The sequence below is a fragment of the Notolepis coatsorum genome (assembly GCF_963971535.1).
Source record: "Notolepis coatsorum genome assembly, chromosome: 3".
In the NCBI taxonomy this organism is placed as follows: Eukaryota; Metazoa; Chordata; class Actinopteri; order Aulopiformes; family Paralepididae; genus Notolepis; species Notolepis coatsorum.
Genome location: NC_140167.1, coordinates 40,505,716 through 40,530,087, shown reverse-complemented (window position 1 = coordinate 40,530,087; position 24,372 = coordinate 40,505,716). Strand labels below are relative to the sequence as shown.

General features: G+C 43.3%; 1 protein-coding gene across 3 annotated transcripts in view; it reads left to right on the top strand.

Annotated features, from left to right (window-relative positions):
* Positions 1-24,372, top strand: part of eml1 (EMAP like 1) — a 45,018-nt gene that overhangs the window by 7,453 nt on the left and 13,193 nt on the right. The window contains exons 3-9 of one of the 3 annotated variants that reach the window (XM_084309370.1): positions 3,161-3,208; positions 9,112-9,240; positions 11,400-11,428; positions 18,497-18,626; positions 20,633-20,782; positions 22,726-22,795; positions 23,306-23,413. In XM_084309370.1, the coding sequence (XP_084165496.1) occupies positions 3,161-3,208; positions 9,112-9,240; positions 11,400-11,428; positions 18,497-18,626; positions 20,633-20,782; positions 22,726-22,795; positions 23,306-23,413 (664 nt within the window). Of the gene's footprint in view, positions 1-3,160; positions 3,209-9,111; positions 9,241-11,399; positions 11,429-18,496; positions 18,627-20,632; positions 20,783-22,725; positions 22,796-23,302; positions 23,414-24,372 lie in introns of all 3 variants that reach the window. The other 2 variants (XM_084309369.1, XM_084309371.1) reach the window with 2 other exon arrangements.

Genomic DNA, 24,372 nt, shown 5'->3' with positions numbered 1-24,372 from the left:
TAATTTTTTTTTTGTGGCGGCTGGGTGGCGCAGCGGACATTGCGCTCGTCACCAATGCACGAGACACCGGTATCGAATCCGTCTGTCGGCGTTGCCTCCGGCTTGGGCCGGCCGTCATACTAACTCAATTGGCAGAGTTAGCGGGTGGGAAGTCGATGGGTGGTAATCTGGACGTTGTAAACAGCGACTCCTACAGGTCGGTTGGGGCGCCTGCACAGCAGAGACAGGAAAATGGGGGGGGGCAGTGTGAGCCTCCTACACGTTACTCCTCGCCAAATGAGAGTCCGCGCTGGCAGGTGAAAAGATGCGACTGGCTGCCTACACATGTATCGGAGGGGACATGCGATGGGCTTCTATCCTCCCTACAACCGGCCAGTGGGGGGCACATGCGAGCAACGTTCAAGACAGGGGAGGGGAGAATTGCCACGGCTAAATTGGGATGGGAGAAAAAAATTTTAAAAAAGAGGAGAAAAAGTGGATAAATTTTTTTTTAAATAAGTATGGGTTTTTATCCTAGTGTAATGTCGCACAGTATCATCGTATATGTTGTGTTGTGTTGTGTTTGATTATATTCTATCCTATAGGTTGTTTTCATGTGCTCCATCTGGTGCTCCGTGTTTGATTAAACTCTAAAAATGGCTGCATATAATGGCTGCCAAGGGGCATTATGACATCATGTGAAAGCAAAGGATTTTTGTCGATTCTGTTTCATTCTATTCTATTCGGTGTATAATAAACTACATACATTTATTATGGGAACTTACTTGCTATAAACAGCCCATGGCAGAGCGGTTTTATAGGACAGTTTTATGGTACCTCTCCTACATCCCGGATGCCAAACATAACAGTCAGAGTGGCTCACTGAACCCTTTCCAGTCCGTGTTAAAACTGTAATAAACATGTGCTCTATCCTGATAACCAGATTTAGGCCTCTTTATTCTGCCAGGCTGTGAGGATTTACATACCAGAGTCCATGTTTAAACTGTGTGCTCTGAGCTTCCTAAGGGCATAGTATGTCCGTGTAATTGCCCGTCTAGAAATGTCTTGTTAACTTATCTTGAAAGATCACCTCTGTGGCTTTTTGTGTTTTATTTGTCTAAGAATTGTCCACAGAATTCTACATTAGCAGACAGTATAAAGGTCAAATCAAGCACAGTATATTATTTCTGTCTGAACACTGCTACCATTGGACCCTGTGTGTGTGTGTGTGCGTGTGTGCGTGTGTGTGTGTGCGTGTGTGCGTGTGTGTGGTGTGGTGTGTGTGTGTGTGCGCGTGCGCGCGTGCGTGTGCGTGTAATGTCTGATATCTCTGGTCATTAATCTTCCTCAGAGATGGATGGCTTCCTCAAAGCCAGAGCCTCTGACATTTAACATGGCTGAGACTGTCACTGCTGTGTCTGCCCTGCTGTCCTGACATTCACATTCAGTTCAAACCGTGTGTGTGTGTGTGTGTGTGTGTGTGTGTGTGTGTGTGTGTGTGTGTGTGTGTGTGTGTGTGTGTGTGTGTGTGTGTGTGTGTGTGTGTGTGTGTGTGTGTGTGCACATGCATGCGTGTATGTGTGTGTTTAGTATGATCATGGAGAGAGCAGGTTATCAATCTTGTCTGTCAGAGGAACAATAGACTTAGACAATAGACTGGCTGGCATTATCATAATCAGATGAACCTATTGAACGAGCAGGGACCAATTCCATTCCAAAAACTGCTACCTCCAATGGGTCTATCCATTCCCTAGTATATAACGTACATTTATCGGGGACTGAGGTCCCCCAGGGCTTGGGACACTTTCCACACCATAGAGTGTATACTTACAATGTGCCCTACTTCACACCCTATCGTTACCTCCTACCTACCCAACCGCAGATCTGTTAAGGTTAAGATAATCAACCCCCTCCAGTCCAGACTAAATCAATGTGTGAGCTATAGCTATGAGTGAGCTATAGTTAGATACAGCGAGCTAATGTCAATGTGTTGCTATGGAGCTATTTGTCTCAGCTTATTTTCTTCTTGTCTATTCTAGTAGGAACTATCTGAGGCTTTATTGATTGTCTGCACTGCCTATCTGTGAGCAGAAGCCCCCAGTAAATGGCCTCGCCCATGATTTTGGCCATTGATATTCATAGGAATGTTAATCTTTTTGGCTTCCTGCCATACTCACTTGAACTTTGAACTCTGTGGACAAAGGATACTTGACCCTATCTTGACTGGGTTAGCACTTTGCTATGTCATTATCAGGTCTGTGTTTGAATGTGAACATAGCATTATAAACCAGTTTTGTTTACATGGGGGCGGGGGGGGGGGTGTTTGTACTGTGTTGTGTTGTGTTCCAGTATTGACTCAGGCAAGGCGATCTCACAGCGCACACAGTGAAAAAGTACCACCACACGCTTTAACATCGCATCCAGCTTCAGATGGACTTTCTGAAATCAGAAGGCAAGGATGAGGGGGGGGGGTTACTTAGTTCATGCTTTGTGACAGTACGTCTATGTCAATCAATCAAAAGGTTCAGCTACACTCACCACTGGAGTTGCAGCTTGAGAGTCAAGTAAATTTGACAAGTTCCAAAGTGCTATACAACACAGAAAAACGAATCCAAAACCACACACACAAAAGCAAAAATAAGACATGGTCTTATGAGTCGTCGCCATAGAGTAAAGACGCACTTCTTCAACCATTATCTGAAATGAAAAAAGAAAAATAATTCTAACCCTAACTAACCTTACTGTCATCCACTTGTCCTAATATACTAACCTACACTGTAGCACTCAACACTGAACATTGTAACTCAGCTGATAGAGTTGTGCCCTTCCTGATGACTTGTCGTACAGAACTTGTAAGTCGCTTTGGAGAAAAGCGTCAGCTAAATGACTAAATGTAAATGTAAATGTAAGGCTACTGGATAAAATTTGTTATAAGTTGTTTCATTTATCTCAATGGATTGGAATGAACCGACAGTAAGGAGAGGGTGGTTCCATCAAAGCATCAGTCATCTGTTTATCTCTCCATTTTCCTCCTCTCTTGTTCCCATATCTCCCCTGTCTTTCATGCCTCTCTCTCTCTCTCTCTCTCTGATGTCATGTCCTGTCTACTTAACGATGTCATGTCCTGTTCATGTCTTGTCCACCTCCAAATGTGATGTCCTCCTCCTGTCCATCTGTCCAGTCTGTCTTCTGTGTCTGGCACAGCCAGAATTCTCTACATGCCCCTCAGGTGAGAAAGTGACAGAATAGTTCATCAGTCAAACTCTTAACATAATCACTGTATCAGAGGTAGTATTCATGTTCTTAATGTTAAGGTTTATCTGTGAGAAAGTAAAAATATTGTATTGGTCAATCTCTTATATTATCATCTGTGCTAGTCATCATTTTAGGATCATCTGAATTGTATGAATAATATTATGTCCTTGAGGAGTTTTACATGTAGATGGAGAATGTGTTTTGGAGCTGGAAATGGAATTTTCCTAATCCGTTCGTGGCTCAAAAGACAGGTCTCTTTTACTTCAATGTGCACAAACATTTCATATGAAAACAACACTGTAACTGCTATAAACCGCAGTGACCTTTCTGGTTTCCTTTTTACAGTACTGTCCTTGTTTGAAGCGCACTCTGAGAGAAAAATTCCTCAACAATAATTGTGTTTTCGTTGGCAAAGCTACCTTTGTGTTTACATTTGGATTGAGCATTGGCCTAAGACTGCTAAACTTAATACTAAACATATCATATCATTGTCATTCCCTTTATAAAAATCTATCAAATTAATTGAGACTGAATCATCGATCAACCTCTATATTGTACTAAAGTCGTGATGCAATGCCATTTTCATCATCAATAATATCCATTGTTTGCTGTTTAAATCCACATTCCCTGTGACATTGTTTATTTAGTTCACTGTCTGTGAATGCGATTAGTCCAACTGTGGACTGCTCACATTCCCCGCAATGTTGGCATATTACTCACATAGAGTCCCCCAATGGACTACGGCCCAATTATCAGGGTCCCTCATGGACTAACAGGATACAAAGGTCCCTCTCTCTCTCTCTCTCTCTCTCTATCTCTCTCTCTCTCTCTCTCTCTCTCTCTCTCTCTCTCTTTCCCCCTCTCTATCTCCCTCCCTCTCAACCTTTCTCATTCTCTCCCTCCTTGTTTCCTCTCTCACTCACATTCATTCTCATTCACTTTCTCTCATGCCACTCAGGCCCAGTCCACACGAACGCGGGGTTTTATGTAACTGTTCCTCCACACGCAACCGGTTTTTTGGAACACTGCAACTGTGGTAATTTAACCGGAGTCCAGGGTGAAGTTTTGGGGGAATCCCGGTTTCAGTGGTTGCGTGTAGACATAGTAACCGAGATTATTTCCAGTGTTTACGGCAAAGCTGTTGCAAGTAGCGTTATATGAATATAACAATATAGATATTAGACCTGGCCACCATCACCAGTAAAGAATCAATAGCGAGCGATATCGGGGGTCCCTGATGTAAACAAGACGAAAGTCTTTTTCTGGTCTGCATCCCCTTAACAATTGTTTGTATTGAGCCGTATTGTATTGTACCCATTTTGCAATCTGTTAAATTAAGTTTTCATCCATTTATTCTACTAGCATTAACGTTACTAGTACAATCAATAGCGAGCGATATAACATTAACCAGACTGCTATATCAACAATGTTTGTGTCAAGCAAGCTAACGTTAGTCTCCCCATGTGTAATGTTATTAAGCATTAACTTATGTTGGAAATGACAATTATCTATTAATTAATGACGTGATGATTAAAGTATTTCCACTCCATTCCACGAAACCAGCGCCTCGCAATAAATCAATCAATCAATCAATCAATCAAAACCAGCTAACCACACGTAGCCAACAACAACTACGCGCTATGTACGCTAGCCGCAATGCTAACTATTATAATGGTAAATCCCAATAACATTAGCACGTAAGCTAACAAAATCAGCAATCTTTTTGTGAGACTAAACTCTCCGCTCTTGGTGGTAAATTGTGTTGATGTTGGTTTTGTTTCATCAACAAATGAGGCAGAACACACAGTGAATGTATCCTTTTTTGTTTATTGCACTTTGTTCTTGCTGCGAACAAATAATGAATGCTCCCCCGTGTAGCGCAATGATAACGTAGTGACGCGTTCAACCCTTCTGATTGGTTGAAATGGCCTTCATGTTTGAATTACATCGCCACCTATTGCTTTGGCATTGTACTACATGTAAATTTTACAGTTCCGTGAGTATGCGTTTATTTTTTTAAACAACTCGTGTGTACGGAGGAATATTTTTTTGAAAACATCAGTGTCAAAAATACCCGTGATCGTGTGGACTGGGCCTCATTCTCTTTCCTCTCTCTTTCTCTATCTTGCTCTCTCTCACACACACACACACACACACACACACACACACACACACACACACACACACACACACACACACACACACACACACACACACACACACACACACACACACAACACTCAACTACCACAGAAGGGATAACAATGAGTGGCCAATTGCAGGACTGAATGGACTTTGGTCCCCAGGGGGTGGATTAGGTGTGACTGGGCCTACCAGCCTGTTGGACTGCTGATGGGGCCTTTTCTTTGTGTGAATGGGCAGGCTGTCTGTCTGCACACAGGTCTCTGTTACAACCTCTATTGTACTGACGTCATTATGGACCTCCATGCACAGATGGGGTAGCAGCGAAAGAGAACGAGAGGAAATACTGGAAATTCTTTCACCGAAGTCCGTTTCTGTAATACATTGCAAGAGGAAATGCATTCTGTGAAGTCCATTTATAACATAGTTATAAGATAGTTGTGATGATGCATGGATGGGTATAATAATATATAATAATACTAACAATATGTTATAAAGCTTTATTATTATTATAATGTTTTTTTTGCTATGCCAATTCCCTTCCTGGTCATTGTGCTGCCCTACAGTCGGTCTGGGGAGGGTGTAGATGACCACATGCTGCCCTACAGTCGGTCTGGGGAGGGTGTAGATGACCACATGCTGCCCTACTGTCGGTCTGGGGAGGGTGTAGATGACCACATGCTGCCCTACTGTCGGTCTGGGGAGGGTGTAGACGACCACATGCTGCCCTACTGTCAGTCTGGGGAGGGTGTAGACTACCACATGCTGCCCTACTGTCAGTCTGGGGAGGGTGTAGACGACCACATGCCTCCTCCGATACGTGTGGAGTCGCCAGCCGCCTCTTTTCACCTGACAGCCAGGAGTTTCTCTGGGAGAGCATAACATGCTCAGAGGTTCACAATATCTCCCCCAGATCCCCTCCCTGCTGGACAGGTGTCCTGACCGACCAGTAGGAGTCACTATTGTAATGACCGGGACTCATACCCCACCGGCTTCCCACCCGCGAACACGGCCAATTCTGTTTGTAGGGATGACTTGAATTGAACCCCGGGTATCTGCGGTGGTAGGTGGATGCTTAGACCTCTACACAGCCCAGCCGCACCCATAAAGCCTTTTCATAATACATATACAGTATAACGTATATATATATATATAACGGAAGTACAGACTGGAGTGTATTCCGTGATAACACAGCCAATATTAATGAATACACCGAAACGGTGATTGACTATGTCTGTACTCAGGTAGAAGAAACAATCCCCTCCACCAAAATTAAAATCTACCCAAATCAAAAGCCCTGGGTAGACAAATCCGTCCGTGAGGCTCTGAAAGTGCGCACATCAGCATACAACACCGGGCTGGTGACAGGCAACATGGAAGAACACAAGATGGCAAGATACAACGTCAGGAGAGCAGTAATAGAGGCAAAACGGCGTTACAGGGATAAAGTTGAACTTCAGTTTGAACAGGCTGACTCTAGAGGCATGTGGCAGGGCCTCAGAACAATGACAGACTACAAAGGAACCCCCCTCAAACTGAACAGTGACATCTCCTTAGCAAATGATCTCAATTCCTTCTATGCGAGGTTTGAGGCTGTGAATAACAACACCAGCCTACAAACCACGGCAATGGGGGGGGGGGGGTCTGCTGATGGAGACTCAGTGTTCAGGGTAACAGAGCATGAGGTGAGACGGATCTTTAAAAAAGTGAATATCAGGAAGGCAGCAGGACCGGACGGCATCCCCGGCCGCGTCCTAAAAGTCTGTGCCGACCAACTGGCCCCGGTATTCACTGACATCTTCAACCTGTCCTTGGAACAGGCTGTCATCCCCACCTGTCTGAAGAAGTCCACCATCATCCCTGTACCCAAAAAATCTACGCCCGCTTGCCTCAACGACTACCGCCCTGTAGCCCTCACCTCCATAGCCATGAAGTGCTTTGAGAAGCTAGTGAAGGGCTACATCTGTTCCTCCCTCCCCATCAACCTGGACCCGCTGCAATTTGCATATCGCCCCAACAGGTCCACGGAGGACGCCATAGCCCATGTGCTGCACACAGCAGCATCACATCTGGACAAGAGGCAGGGGAACTATGTGAGAATGCTGTTCATCGACTACAGCTCAGCATTCAATACCATAGTCCCCTCCAAACTCATAGCCAAGCTCAGGGACCTGGGCTTGAACTATGACCTGTGCCAGTGGGTCTTGGACTTCCTGACGGGCAGACCCCAGGTGGTAAGAGCCGGCAACTGCACCTCCTCATCCATCACGCTCAACATAGGGGCCCCCCAGGGCTGTGTTCTGAGCCCCCTCCTCTACTCCCTGTACACACATGACTGCGTAGCACAGCGGAACAACAACACCATCATCAAATTTGCTGATGACACAGTAGTGGTGGGCCTGATCTCTGCCAACGACGAAAGGGCCTACCTGGAAGAGGTAGAGAACCTGTCACAGTGGTGTCAGGAGAACTGCCTCTCCCTGAACGTCAGCAAAACAAAAGAGATGATTGTGGACTTCAGGAGGTCGGGGGTCAAGGACTACAGCCCCCTCAGCATCGACGGGGCACCGGTTGAGAGAGTGAACAGTTTCAAGTACCTCGGAGCCCACATATCCGAGGACTTGACATGGACCACACACATTGACAGTGTTGTGAAGAAGGCACGACAACGCCTCTACTTCCTCAGGCGCCTAAGGAAGTTCCAAGTCAGTCAGAAGATCCTTAGGAACTTCTACTCATGTACAATAGAGAGCATCCTGACCGGCAACATCACCTCCTGGTTTGGGAATAGCACTGCACAAGACCGTAGCAGACTACAAAGAGTGACACGTTCAGCCGAACGCACAATTGGAGGGGGGCTTCCCACCCTCCAGAACATTTACATCAAGCGGTGCAAGGGGAAGGCTAAGAGAATTATTAAGGACTCGAGCCACCCGAACAACTGCCTCTTTGAACTGCTGCGGTCAGGCAAGCGATACCGGAGTCTTAAGGCGAGCACAGAAAGACTCAGAAGAAGCTTCTATCCCCAGGCCATCAGGCTGCTAAACGAACAATAATCGCTAAACGAACAATAATCACTATGCAACAACCATCAAATGCACACAGCACACACACCCACACGCACACACTCACTCAAACAAACAACACACTGCAGCACCCACTCTCCACACTTTAGATCACACAAACACACTTACACTTTATATTTATTGATAAAGGATTTGCACTACAACTCGTACACCTACTGTGAATTGTACCTAAATTGCACCTCGTCCCATTTCTCCATTTCTGCCTTGCACTATATAGTATTGTATATTAGTACACTGCACAGTATTATATATTGTATGGTAACTACGTCTATTCTGCATCGAACATTGTACATATGTCTAAACTGAACACTGTGACCTCTTTTTTTACTTCTAATTTTACTATGTTTTTATTTCATACTTATCTTGTCTTGCACAGTCTCTGGAGCGCAACAGTAAGAAGCATTTTGTACAAAAGTATTCTGTACTTCTGTATGACAACTATTAAAGAAACTTGAAACTTGAAACTTGAAACGTGATACAAGCCACTAAAGTGAGTAAAGCATTTCAATTATTATAATGTATATTATGACCCGTTTCATGACCAATTTCTGCTCTCCCTCTCTCTCTCTCTCTCTCTCTCTCTCTCTCTCTCTCTCTCTCTCTCTCTCTCTCTCTCTCTCTCTCTCTGCCACCACCACTACTCCCAAAGCACTGTGAGGAGAGCCAACTCCAACGAGCATGTGGGCACGCTCACAAGGAGAGACTCAGCGGACTCCAAGAGCAACCGAACCCGCGCCGGGTCCACCGGCAGCAACTCCAGTGGCAGGAGGAGTGAGAGGTACTCTCTCTCTGATCCCCTGAAACACAGCTGGGCCTCAGCTTCCCTCTCTCTCTCTGATCCCCTGAAACACAGCTGGGCCTCAGCTTCCCTCTCTCTCTCTGATCCCCTGAAACACAGCTGGGCCTCAGCTTCCCTCTCTCTCTGTGTAGATCCCCTGAAACACAGCTGGGCCTCAGCTTCCCTCTCTCTCTCTGATCCCCTGAAACACAGCTGGGCCTCAGCTTCCCTCTCTCTCTCTGATCCCCTGAAACACAGCTGGGCCTCAGCTTCCCTCTCTCTCTGTGTAGATCCCCTGAAACACAGCTGGGCCTCAGCTTCCCTCTCTCTCTCTGATCCCCTGAAACACAGCTGGGCCTCAGCTTCCCTCTCTCTCTGTGTAGATCCCCTGAAACACAGCTGGGCCTCAGCTTCCCTCTCTCTCTGTGTAGATCCCCTGAAACACAGCTGGGCCTCAGCTTCCCTCTCTCTCTGTGTAGATCCCCTGAAACACAGCTGGGCCTCAGCTTCCCTCTCTCTCTCTGATCCCCTGAAACACAGCTGGGCCTCAGCTTCCCTCTCTCTCTGTGTAGATCCCCTGAAACACAGCTGGGCCTCAGCTTCCCTCTCTCTCTGTGTAGATCCCCTGAAACACAGCTGGGCCTCAGGCTGAGGTTAGACTAGTGTATTCCTGGTGTTTTTTTATACGTTTTTGACGACGTATCATGTCCTATCTACACAGAAACGCGTTTTTTGGCGTTTTTTTGTGGATACGGCTGAAACGCAAAATTGTGTTTGCGTTTGGAGATACGCAAAAAAAACGAGTCGACAACAGCGTGTAGTCAGCACGCTAGCCGTTGTTGCGAAAACGCCCATGCGCAGTAGATACCATCTGCGTGCCCTTCCGGTGACAACAGTGTGTGTGTTTGGGACAGAGCTCCGTGTCCCAAATAGCTTCAGCTACCATGTGTTGTCAAGTTATTGTTATAAGGACCCCAGTCCAAGCTACAACAGTCTGCATTCCCTTAACAATTGTTTGTATTGAGCCGTATTGTATTGTACCCATATGCAATATGTTAAATAAAGTTTACATCCATTCATTCTGCTAGCATTACCGATTGTATGAGCAGCTGGCTAACGTGAGCTATCAGGATTCAGACCCTGTTAGCTCAGAGTTCCTCTTTCAACTTAACAAGCATTAAACAAAATGGCCCAGTCATCTATTCACCTTTGTTTAATACACACAGCGTTGTCTCTAATGTTATCTAACTACTGATAGCTCGCGATATCATCAGTTTCGTGCTGGCTAAGTAGCGTGAGCTAACGTTAGCTTCTAGCCACAATGCTATATTGTTATAATGGCATACTCCATTGACGTTAGCATGCAGCTAACAATGCTACCGATCGTTTTTAGACTAAACTATCTGCTCTTGGTGGTCACTTGTGTTGATGTTAGTTTTGTTTCATCAACAAATGACAGGCAGAACACACAGTGAATGTATCCGTTTAGTTTATTGCACTTTTATTAGGCTTTGCTGAAAAAAGAATTGCTGCATTGAGTGAGCAAGCAAGATGGTGGCGCGGCATAGGCGCCTGCCTTATTGACATTTCTTTGCTGGAGCTTCCACCAGGAAGTGTATTGGCACATTCGTTCTGATTGGTTGAAATTGCCTTCATGTTTGCCACCTACTGCCACCTACTGCTTTGGCAGTGTACTACATCAGTGTGCTTGGCTGACAAAAACGAAAAAAAAACGAAAGTGTGACTCAGGCGCACGACGTCGCGGCGATACGCATAAGAAAACAATACGAAGATGATACGAAAGGTGTAACCTCTGCCTCAGCTTCCCTCTCTCTCTCTGATCCCCTGAAACACTCTGTTCTCCTACATCAGCAGACGTGAAACTGTGAAAACTTGCTTGAAATAACCTTTATTTCCAATGTTATGTTGGTTTGTTTGGGTGTTCTTGGCTGGCACACTATCAGTTTTCCTTTTTTCTAAATGTATTACATAGTCTAATCATGTGCACCTAAGCCATATATATAGCCATATATATATACAGTAATGAGCTCTGGCCTAAAAGAAAGCAACGATATAATGCTGGTCTGGTAGTGTAAAGTAGATTTGGAGATATTCTCTCAGTATGGAGGAAAATCAACTGCTTTCCATTCACTTCACAGCAAACAGAGGGATCCTGTGTTCAACGCAGGTAAGACCAAGGGGTTCTCCTTTGCTGCTTTAGCCAGATGAGAATACTACTATAACACCATCCAGTGTGAACAATGACTACTCTATCAATGGTCCTCTGTGTATTCATGAGGTTGACGAATTCTGGAGGAATATTGTAAATATGAAGAATTGATTGATCAATTGATTGATTGATTGATGTAAGGAATAGGTAGTCTATTTGCAATTGCATATGAATAATATGAAAGAATATGAAGTCAGACACATTGGTCCTCATTCTCGAACGGACATACGAGAAAGTTACCAATAAATTCATTCGTAACTCGATTTACAAACTTCTTTGGCATTCTCGAACGGCTTCGTATTGTAAATTCATTCATAGGATTTCCGAACTCGAAAAGGCAGTCGTAAGTCGGACAGACCGGTGTGCGCCCGTGTTTTTAACTTCTTTATTTGGGAGAAGTCCTTGGGGATTGTGTCACTTCGATTCTACAGACATCCGAGGAATTAAATAATTATAATGATAATAAATATGACTATGTTTCAATGTATATTGGTGTGCAACCGAGTTATTAACTGCTTTATTTGGGACAAGTCCTTGGGGATTGCGGTCACTTCGATTCTACAGACATCCACGGAATTTAATAATTATAATGATAATAAATACGACAATATTTGTATCATTAACAATTCTGTTTTACATTTATAGTCATGACTGAACGAACCATGTCCAAAAATAAATAAATAAATAAGAACTAAACCCAAATAAATAAATGTGTGGAGAAAGTGTGTGTATGTGTGTGTGTGTGTGTTCTTATTTATTTATTTATTTTCTCCGAAATGAAGCATTTAACCACCTGTGCATTATATGTTACAATTGCACTTTACTGTTACATTTGTACTCTGGTTAGATGCCAAACTTATTTTCGTTGTATTGTACTTGTGCTGTATGATGACAATACATTTTAATCTAATCTAATTTTGATCAGTTGCAAATCGCTTCCACGCTACCTGTTGAATACGGGGGTCAGCACTGCACAGACGCAATGCTGAGCCTTTCACTTCCGCTTTGCACACGGCCCTCGCCTTATAAGGAGCTGGCGTGGTGTATCTGTATGCAAATTCAGGTGTACGAGAATGCGCTTCCAGTTTAAGAATGAGTGACGTTTTTCAGTCATGGGAACCTAGCTCCGTTGATTTTGGCCACCTACGAAGACCATTTCACGCGTTCAGGAATCCGGAGGAGGATCTACGTAATTTGTTAGTATAAACTTTTTACAAAGATAGTTACAAAGATACTTACGAACATGTTCGAGAATGAGGACCATTAATAGTTAGAATCCATGTCCATCCTGAGAGAGAAAGACATGAGTGCATATTGATGAGGAAAGAGCATTGTTTTGTTCTCTGCACACAAGGGACCACTGACAGCTTTCCTAAATGACAGGATGTTGTATCTTAATCTGTTCTTTTTAAAACATTCATCATTCAACCATTACCCATTGCCCAATCCTCCTTGAATAACCAATCAGCTTCATCCCTCTACTCACACCACCTGACCATTCTTCAGTTTTCACAATGTGTTCTCTTTCTCATAATATCTGGGCATATTGTTTCATTTGATCTTGTTTTGATTTTGAATTTAAATTAAAATGTTGTTTATGTACGGTACAGGCCTATAATCAAATTCTAAATAGTGACAAAAACATTGCAGTTTTTACTCATAATTTCTAAAACATTTTAAAAGTATTGTTATTAGCTGTTAGAAGATAGATTATTGTCTGACATGAACATATATAAACATAAACATAAATTGAGAGAGTAGGAATTCCATGGAGGTTTATGGTATTTTCAAACACAGTTCTAGATGACCAACTAAAACGCAGCTTTTGAAGATTGAAAAAAAAAAGAGGAAAAGATAAGCCTGGCAACAGAACAATGACACAGAATAGGAAATGAAAGACGTATTGATAAAAATGTCCATCTCCAGCATGTTATTGATCTGTTAGTAAATGAGACTGCTGTTCCCATTAGGCTCGTGCACCTGGTTCAGCCTTACTGCAGCTGTGGCTTAGAAGGAGAATCACCGCCCAAAAGAAGAATTTAAATATGTTATTTCCATGGCTCAGGAAAGTGAACATGAGCTACTCTCTCATAAAGCCAGAAACCAGAGAAGTTACACTCAAACATGCGATGTTATCAGGTATAAAGTCTGGAGCTCCTCCATAGACAATGAATGGGAGACTGATTTTGTGGACCCACAGAATGTTTGTTTGAGTTTTTATAACCAAATGAGCTTTATTCTATAGTAGTGTTCACAGTTCGGAAACAAAAAAGATTATCCGTAGACACAGAACATTCCCCTGGGTGCTCTCAGTGTCATATACTGTATAATTGTCTATGGAGCAGCTCCAGACTTTATACTTGACGACATCATAAATCATCACGTTTTTGTATTTGGGAGAGATAATTTTATATTATTCGCTATAATATTTTGGACTGTTTTAGACCACAGGAATAACATGTATGAAATATAAAATTGGGCGTAGTTTCCCTTTAAGACCAGAGAGAGAGAGAGAGAGAGAGAGAGAGAGAGAGAGAGAGAGAGAGAGAATAATTTACCAAGGCTATAGTGGTTCTAGTCTCTGGGCTAAGTGGTCAGATGATGATTCTAGCAGACATAAGCCACATACAAAATGAATGGGTGCACCTGGTAATTCGAAAATTTGAATTAGCATAGCAAACTGTGCAACTGTTACTGTAGATAACAAGGGGGAGCTGTTGTGTAAATGGGATTCTGTACTGGCAGTCATAGATCTCCCATTATCACGTGACTCTGGTTGTACTTACACAGCTTTCCCCCCTGTAAATACCCAATAAGGCTCCAGTAAAGTGAGTGTGAATGGAGCCTTAGACATTGCTAACACCCTCTATTCTCTGACACCGAATGCTGATTACGGTAGGGGGGAATGAAATACAGAGATAATTAAAATGTCGCTTAGTGGACATTTGAATCAATTATAGACCTATTATCTCTTGCAATGCTGCAGAGTCAGGTCCATGTCAGGTCCGTGTCAGGACCTATTGGTCCGTGTGGACATAAACAACCACAAGAGTACAATTAGCCAATAGACATGGATGGTTGCTACAGTAACTCCTGTCAGGATTATGCTTACCTCAAGATCCATGCAGTGATTTAAAAAAAAATGTATGCACAATTATATAGAAGAGGTACAATAGCACTTCGATTTTGGGTTTATTCCATCTTCTCAAAATTAGAATTTTAGAATTGTAGGCATGTTTTGCTGCCTTGCACACTATGAGCAGTAATTGATGCCAAAGAGGTTTGAGATAAGGTCACAGGTAGATTAGAAATGCTTAGTCTGCTTACTTCCATTGCTGAAACAATTAGCTAAGTGTTTCAGGGGTTTTGCATTAGACAGAGGTGACCCTGTGTGGAAAAAGGGGAGAAGAATTAAAAGAAAAGAACACAATTCATCAAATCCCACAGGAAGTACAGGACACAATGAAAATCACACAGGAAAACAACCAATAATTAATTAAGACCAGCAAAGGGGGAAGTCACTATTCATTATCACCAGGAAACAGGGAGTGACACTTTACTAGACACACCAGGAAGTGAGGAAGCCATCTCACCCCTCACCCGGCCCTTCTGTCTCTCTCTGTGACCTCACAAGGGATGCGACGAGTGACCCACTGCAAAGGTAGGCACCCCTCCCATAAACCCCCTGGGCCCCCACAGCTCTCTGTGCATGAATCTCAGGTGCTGTGAGCTACAGTATTGGCTTGAGGAAGAGAGACCTTGTGCCAATCATTGTTAAAGATGTATCATTCTAATTTACCTCTATATTAATTCATAAAATCATTAACCTATTCAGGTGCACAATCTCACATTATGTGAGATTAGAATTTTGAGAATGGAACTTTCTAATGATGATGTCACAGTGGCTACCCCCCGTTAAAGTCTCTTTTCCAAGTCAGTGAAACTAGCAACTATGCCTCCAACTTATCTAGCCTTAGTTATTTCTATTGATTACAATGCACAGAGAGCCGTCACCGTCTCAGGGGTGGGATTGGTTGACCGTGTGTGTGTGTGTGTGTGTGTGTGTGTGTGTGTGTGTGTGTGTGTGCTAGTTGCCCTTGCTTATATTTTACGAGTCTAAGTGAACTAATGCACAAGCACACATACTACCTAATCTACACTGCGAGGTCTGTCAAGCCGTGTGGTTGATTGCAGTGGTTGCAGTGCGCTTGTGTGTCACAACACTAGTTAACTGCCAATGAAACTTTCTAGATCTGTGTGTGTGTGTGTGTGTGTGTGTGTTTGCTCACACTGCCACTGCCACTTTGAGCTCATGGCCTTTAGTCGCTGTCACCATAGTAACAACACTCTCTTCCTAGACGTCTGAATGTTCTAAGGACCCACAAATGCTCTGCTCTAAGATCCCTCACTTCGCTTCAGATCAAGTCGATTTGCTCCAGCTCTTAGTTCCTCTTTCAAAATGAATATTTGCATTATAAAGAGATAGAAGATAGTAGACATGTCTTTGTTCGTGGGTGTCTGGGTAGCATAGAGGTAAAAACCACTCGCCTACCACTGCAGAGGTCTGGGTTTAATTCCCGGTAGTGGTACTTCCGGCTTGGTCAGATGTTCCAACGAACACAATTGCCAGTGTTCACGGGTGGGAAGCCGGTGAGGGTATGAGTCATGGTCGTTGCGATAGCGACTCCTACTGGTTGGTCGGGGTGCCTGTCCAGCAGGGAGGGGATCTGGGGGAGATAGCATGAACCTCTGTGCGTGTTACGCTCTCCCAGTGAAACTCCTCGCTGTCGAGTGAAAAGAAGTGAAATGACCCTTCCTTCTTTTATACTTTCCTTGCCTATAAGGGCTGGCGACTCCACATGTATTGGAGGAGACCAGACGACCAGGACTGTGACACACACAGGGAATTGGCCCCTTGCTGCTTGTGTTCTTTCCTCGCACGGCCTCGAGTGTCGTCTGTTTTGTGTAAACCCAGACGCTATAATTCATGGATATTTCATCACAGGTCTCTCTATTTTAACTACTTTCTATGACATGAGATATAGTTTTGAATACTGTACTGTCACCCAGAATGCAGACTAAAGGGAGATATCTAGCAGTGTCCAATCAACCACAGAAGAAATGTTGCATTTTGATCTCATGGCACACTGAACAAATCAATATTTATAAAATCAACATTCATATGTTATAGCAAGAGTCAGCAAACCCATAGTTTCCCCCTAGATAGATAGTGTGTCTCCCGCCAGTCTTGTCTTGTGGTGGCTGTGTAATAAAGAATGATTCTGTAGCATAAAATCTATTACATCTATCTAATATTATTCTAATGACCTCCCCCCCTTTCCCTCTTGCTCCTTGGCCACATGTGTCTACCCCCCCCTGCCACCAAATCCCCTATTCCCATTGGCTCTTCCCCATGTGCCTTAGTCACAGTACAGATTTACCTGAGCCGCACGACCAAACAGCCCGGAAACAGCAGCAGCCCTACGGCGTCGGCCGTAGCGGCCCGTCCGACCCCCGACCCCCATACACTGGTCAGCAGAAAGGCCAGCAGTGACAGGGCTGCGGCTCTCAGAGTGGCCAGAAAGGCCCCAACCTTTACCCTTCCACTGAGGAAGACGTCAAGTCTGTCGTCGTACTCTCCCCTTGATACACCCAGCTACCGCAGCCCCATCAAGTCTCCTAGCCAGTACTTCCAGATTTGCTATTAAGCTATAGCCAAAAGAGCCTGGTCTCATACCAATCTGTCAGAACACCAGGGTTAGGGGTTCATTGTAGCCTGTGTGCGTCTAACTTTATGGTGAGCACTGGGCCAATATCAACTCACACATTCAGTTGCTATAAAACTCATCAAATCAATTCCAGATGAGTAACAAACACTCAAATTATGGACAAATATACATTTTGATGGACACACACACAGACTTAAAGTCTGCCAGCGGATTTCGGAAAATGACTAAATGTAAATTTCAAAAGGTTACATTTGTGATGCTGAAATGTGTAGTAGTAATGGGTTGATATTGGATATTTGTCCATAATCATGTTGGAAAAAAAGAACAAGCCTACTCATGGAAATTGCAGCACATTATTTCCTTTCTAACAAGGTAGTATTTTATTTAGTATTACTTAATCAATTAAATAAGAATCCTAACAATAGAGGCCACTTAGCACCCTCACAAGCACCCCATACATCAGCTCCATGGCTGATGTACTATATTCAATTACATCATGACTATACTAAAGGTATAGTACGTACTTTCATACAGTAACTTGTTGTCGCTGGACTTTGAAAAACATTTCTAGTACATTTTCTGTTCATTCTGTTTTCTGCATGTTTTTGGTTTTCAACATAAGCATGTTTTAAGCTCATATTGGTTCTTTCTTTTTTGTTAGCTTTGATCAGTTATATTTTTTCCCATAACAACACAATTCTTCTGCTCACATGTCTGCATTTTATGTCTGTCAACCTGCGTTATAACCAGAATATTCATGTGCTGTGAAGCTTCATAACATTGCATTAATGTTTGCAGTTTATTTTGCATTTATTTGTGTTGTATCTCAAATGACTAATAAAGTCTTTATTGATTGACTGACTAATGAAGTTATTGATTGCCTTCATTTAGGTCATCCTATCATAACATTGATTACTTGCATCTCTCTCTATCTCTAAGTTTGTCACTCATACAACACTCTGTCATGCAATACTCTATCATACAATACTCGTACAATACTCATCCCTCATTCTCACCCTTGTCACCCACCACTCTTACCATTTCATATGTAATGGCTGTTTAATAATGCATTGTATTAATCTGCAACATAGATTATATTACCGCTTTAAGACATTCCATGCTATGATACAATTTAATGAGATTAATAATGTCATACAAATGATTTAATAGCATAGTAGATAACTTCACTACTATTCATATTTCACTACACTACTGTAGGATACATGGCTGATTTGTTGTTGTTGTTGTTGTTGCTGACTGATTGTCCACTAACTGAGAATCTCTGTTGTCTTTCTAGAGGAAGGTTATGTGAAAATGTATTTGAAGGGCCGTCCTATCACCATGTATATGCCCAAAGACCTGGTGGACAACTACTGTCTGGAGAGCAGAGCCGACCTGCCTAGCAACAAGCTGAAACTGGACTGGGTGTATCCTTTATCGCTGTCTATGGTTTGTTTTTCATTAAGTGCAGATGAAGTAGGAATGTCACTGCCTGAGGTGTATGTTAGTTATGATCATAACAAGTTTGAATGACATTCTGTCGTCACCTTGGTAAGATGTTCTGGTGCAAATGCATTGGGAAAAAGCTTCTACTGCGCTCCTGCTTTTGATTTAAAAAAGTTGTGAGTAATCTTCAGTGTCAAGTGAAGTCCAGATTGGACTGTGATACAGTTCTAAGGGGAAGCTATCAATCAATAGATCATCTCTTCTCCCCTTCATGTCACAGTAGATCAGCTCAGATGTTCAGTTCTACTGCATAGTCCTGCTGCAGTACTAACCTGCTCCCTGCAGTACTAACCTGCTCCCTGCTCCCTGCAGTACTAACCTGCTCCCTGTAGTACTAACCTGCTCCCTGCAGTACTAACCTGCTCCCTGCAGTACTAACCTGGCCCTGCTCCCTGCACTACTAACCTGCTCCCTGCAGTACTAACCTGGCCCTGCTCCCTGCAGTACTAACCTGGCCCTGCTCCCTGCAGTACTAACCTGGCCCTGCTCCCTGCAGTACTAACCTGCTCCCTGCAGTACTAACCTGGCCCTGCTCCCTGCAGTACTAACCTGCTCCCTGCAGTACTAACCTGGCCCTGCTCCCTGCAGTACTAACCTGCTCCCTGCAGTACTAACCTGGCCCTGTAGTACTAACCTGCTCCCTGCAGTACTAACCTGGCCCTGCTCCCTGCAGTACTAACCTGGCCCTGCTCCCTGCAGTACTAACCTGCTCCCTGCAGTACTAACCTGCTCCCTGCAGTACTAACCTGCTCCCTGCAGTACTAACCTGCTCCCTGTAGTACTAACCTGGCCCTGCTCCCTGCAGTACTAACCTGCTCCCTGCAGTACTAACCTGGCCCTGCTCCCTGCAGTACTAACCTGCTCCCTGCAGTACTAACCTGCTCCCTGCAGTACTAACCTGGCCCTGCTCCCTGCAGTACTAACCTGCTCCCTGCAGTACTAACCTGCTCCCTGCAGTACTAACCTGGCCCTGCTCCCTGCAGTACTAACCTGGCCCTGCTCCCTGCAGTACTAACCTGGCCCTGCTCCCTGCAGTACTAACCTGGTCCTGCTCCCTGCGGTACTAACCTGGCCCTGCTCCCTGCAGTACTAACCTGGCCCTGCTCCCTGCAGTACTAACCTGGCCCTGATGAATTGAAAATGGGGGACCCTGATGTAAACAAGACAAAAGTCTTTCTCTGGTCTGCATCCCCTTAACAATTGTGTGTATTGAGCTGTACTGTATTGTACCCATTCTGCAATCTGTTAATAAAGTTTTCAATCAATCAATCAATCAATCTCCATGCAGTACTAGCCTGGCCCTGCTTCCTACATTGAGTAATAGTGAGAATACAGCTGGCAGGCTGAGGCTGATTTATAGTCAGCCCAGCTGTTCTGCTTCTGTTATTTTCTGGTCCTTCACCCTGTCTCTTTTTCTTCTTCATTTTCTTCTTCATTCCTTCATTTGCTCAAATTACATCACCACCACAGCCAATCATCAGCTGGCCATCCCCCCCATCTCTCTCTGTCTATTTTCCTCTCCCTCCTTCCCCATATTGTGGCAGTGGCAGATTATGCTGAGGCAGTCAAGCAGCACCAAAAATAAAAGGTATTTCTGGAAACTCTTTCTGTACTGAAAGAATAAGAAATAAGGGGATGAATGTAGAATGTTGTTCAGTCTAGCAGAGCCAGAGGGATAACACTCTGAGGGAACGTTCTCCAATGAAGAATGGAACTTAAGCCATGACTGAAATCTAGGCCCTTATATTTGTCACGCATTCACTATTAATTGGATTTCAGTTGAAATTATAAAATGAATGTTAATCCTCCTAATCTTTTCATAGTCTGATTTGAATCCTGGTTTAATTTGGTCTACTGTAAGTGGATCAATTGACATTTTCATGTTCTGCGAGTGGCTTTTATTTTCCTTGACTGTGTAAATGTCCAGTTATGGATACCGTGGTAGAGACTGCCGTTCTAACCTGTACTTGCTGCCTACTGGGGAGACGGTGTATTTCATTGCCTCAGTGGTGGTCCTGTATAATGTGGACGAGCAGCTGCAGAGACACTACACTGGACACACGGACGATATCAAGTGGTGAGACACACACACACACACACACACACACACACACACACACACTTACCATATGCACATATCCACACAGAAGCATTAGTGTATGCAAGCAAATGCATACTGACAAATGCACACAGGTTCCTATATAGTATAAACAGACATATACTTAAACTGCCATTGATCATTACCTTACAAAGTATCGGTGTACTCTTGATTCTACCACACATCTCAATGTTCCTTCCTTATTCATTTGTTAGAATACGATAATATATGCATTCCTCCTCACACGCTCACCTCTCCTCACATTAATCACATTTGTACAAAACACACAATGGACTGTAGACTTAAAAGGTATGTGTTGTCCTCAGTCCTTGCCCTGTGCCTAACAAGTGCACAATCAGTGAAAAGAAGGGGAAAGCAATTCAGTGTCTCACTTTTCAGTATTCCTGTCTACCGCTGCAAAATAACCCTGACATAATGACTAAAGGTCTAAGTAAACAGGTGCTCTGACTGTGTGTGTGTGTGTGTGTGTGTGTGTGTGTGTGTGTGTGTGTGTGTGTGTGTGTGTGTGTGTGTGTGTGTGTGTGTGTGTGTGTGTGTGTGTGTGTGTGTGTGTGTGTGTGTGTGTGTGTGTGTGTGTGTGTGTGTGTGTGTGTGTGTGTGTGTGTGTGTGTGTGTGCGTGCGTGCGTGCGTGCGTGCGTGCGTGCGTGCGTGTGCACTTATTGGCCTTAAGCTTGTATATAATGCAAACAAAACAAAATACATGATATTCTCTAGGGCTAGAGATATTGTTTACAATTATTTGCATATATCAACTGTGAATGGCTCTGACATTGAAAGAGTTACAGAATACAAATATCTAGGCATCTGGCCCGATGAGAACACATTTACATACCTTATAGACAATGTTGCCAATAAATTGTGAGAAAGAAAATTAGCTTTTTGTACAGGAACAGAAGCAGCTTCCCAAGGATTATCAGAAAGATGGTTGTTGAAGCAGTTTATTTTGTTTTTATATCTTGGATCATGGGGATGTGATTTATAGAAATGTTGCTCCTTCCACTCTGAAACCCCTAGATACGGTCTATCATTCTGCTCTCAGATGTATTACTGCTGATAGATATAGTAGGTTACTCACCACTGCATCCTGTATGATAAGGTGGGTTCATCTTCTCTGGCAGATGCTAAATAAACATTGGTATCTGTTTATCTTTAAGGCCATTGCTGAGAAATTACCACCTTATATCACAATGTTGCTAGATTGGACAACTATGGACTCTATCTGGCACATTCAAATGACCGGTCCCCAGAATACAGACTGATCTTGGAAAGTCCGCTTTTTGTTTTAATGCCCCAGCATCAAGGAATGAGCTTCAACTCACATTACAAATCAATAGCCCACTATCCTATGGACAGTTTAAAAGCATGATTACAAATCTCCCTGCTTCAGTCTGTGACAGCTGTGTTTTTATGTTACCATACCTGGATTTAATGTCTAATTGTGTAAAGCTGAATTTTATTTTCCTTATTTTTACTTTGTGTTTTTTATCTGCTTTTAATACGCCTGTAATCTCAACTGCGTTGTAAATTAGGGAAACCTCAATTGCCTTTGTTCGAGAATAAATAGTATGCACTTTGAATGAGTGGGCATGTGAACGTGAATGTAAGTAGTAAGAACTTTAGACGGGTGATAATGTGTGTGTGAAACCCTAGGGATGAACAGGGTTCAAACTGTTAATGAACAGATTGGTAGATTAAAGGATGAGTCAGTCACACACACAGAAAAGCATTAGAGCCAAGGATCAACTGTAAGAACTCTCTCAAAAGAGCTTAGATGGTGTATCAGTGTGATAGCTAGCCTACAGTAGATATGTCCCCCTTCTTATCTTCATTACCAATCAACCCTTTTGAAAGCCTTTTTAACTGTGTCCCTCGCTGTTTTCTCTGTCTCTCTGTTCACTAGCCTGGCTGTCCACCCCGATAAAATCACCATCGCAACAGGACAAGTGGCTGGCACCTCCTCCGACGGCAAAGTAAGAGATCTCCCCTTGGCATTTTCATTCCGCTTGACCTCCATTATCTGAACCATTGTTTTTTATCTTGCGATTGGAATCTAAAGGTTTTTATTGTAACTGTTTCCCTGAAGAAATGGTCTCAGTTGGTTCTGATTGTTCCGCTGGACACACGTTCTGTCACTTAGTGAAGATGCTGTATGCGACTCCATGCTTACTGAACTGAATATATTCACTGAAATACCAGTAAGTGCTATACCTTCACATTACTCCATTTTGATGATGTGCCTTCCCTGGTATCGTGTGTGTGTGTGTGTGTGTGTGTGTGTGTGTGTGTGTGTGTGTGTGTGTGTGTGTGTGTGTGTGTGTGTGTGTGTGTGTGTGTGTGTGTGTGTGTGTGTGTGTGTGTGTGTATGTTGTGTGTGTGTGTGTGTGTGTGTGTGTGTGTGTGTGTGTGTGTGTGTGTGTGTGTGTGTGTGTGTGTGTGTGTGTGTGTGTGTGTGTGTGTGTGTGTGTGTGTCCTGGCAGCAGCTGGTTCCTCACGTGCGCGTTTGGGACTCTGTCAGCCTCCACACCCTTCATGTTCTAGGGACAGGTTTCTTTGACAGAGCCTTGGTGTGCCTGGCCTTCTCCAAGTCGGTGAGGAAACAACACACACACGCGCGCGCACACACACACACACACACACACACACACACACCACACCACACACATACACATACAAGCATACAGAGCTTGATCATTACGCTCTGCATCATTTAACAGGTGCTCTCCTGACAGAGAGTCACACATTTCAAATGCCATATGCTCACAAATAACAAAACTGTATATTACATTACACAATACTGACTGTATTGTATATTGTATTTAGATAAACACACCCCCACACACACAAACACACACACACACACACACACACAGAGGGTAATAAATTACTTCCCAGCTAATGTGATAATGTGATAATGTGAGTGTGATAATGTGATAAATTGATAATGTGATATTGTGTTATAGTGTTATAGTGTGATAATGTGATAGTGTTATAGTGTGATAATGTGATAGTGTTATAGTGTGATAATGTGATAGTGTTATAGTGTGATAATGTGATAGTGTTATAGTGTGATAATGTGTTATAGTGTTATAGTGTGATACTGTGATAGTGTTATAGTGTGATACTGTGATGTGATGATGTGATATTGTGTTATAGTGTGATACTGTGATGTGATAATGTGATGATGTGATATTGTGTTATAGTGTGATACTGTGATGTGATAATGTGATATTGTGTTATAGTGTGATACTGTGATGGGATAATGTGATGATGTGATAGTGTTATAGTGTGATAATGTGATGATGTGATAATGTGATAGTGTTATAGTGTGATACTGTGATGTGATAATGTGATGATGTGATGATGTGATAGTGTTATAGTGTGATACTGTGATAGTGTTATAGTGTGATGATGTGACAGTGTTATAGTGTGATACTGTGATGTGATAATGTGATGATGTGATAGTGTTATAGTGTGATACTGTGATGTGATAATGTGATGTGATAATGTGACAGTGTTATAGTGTGATACTGTGATGTGCTAGTGTGAT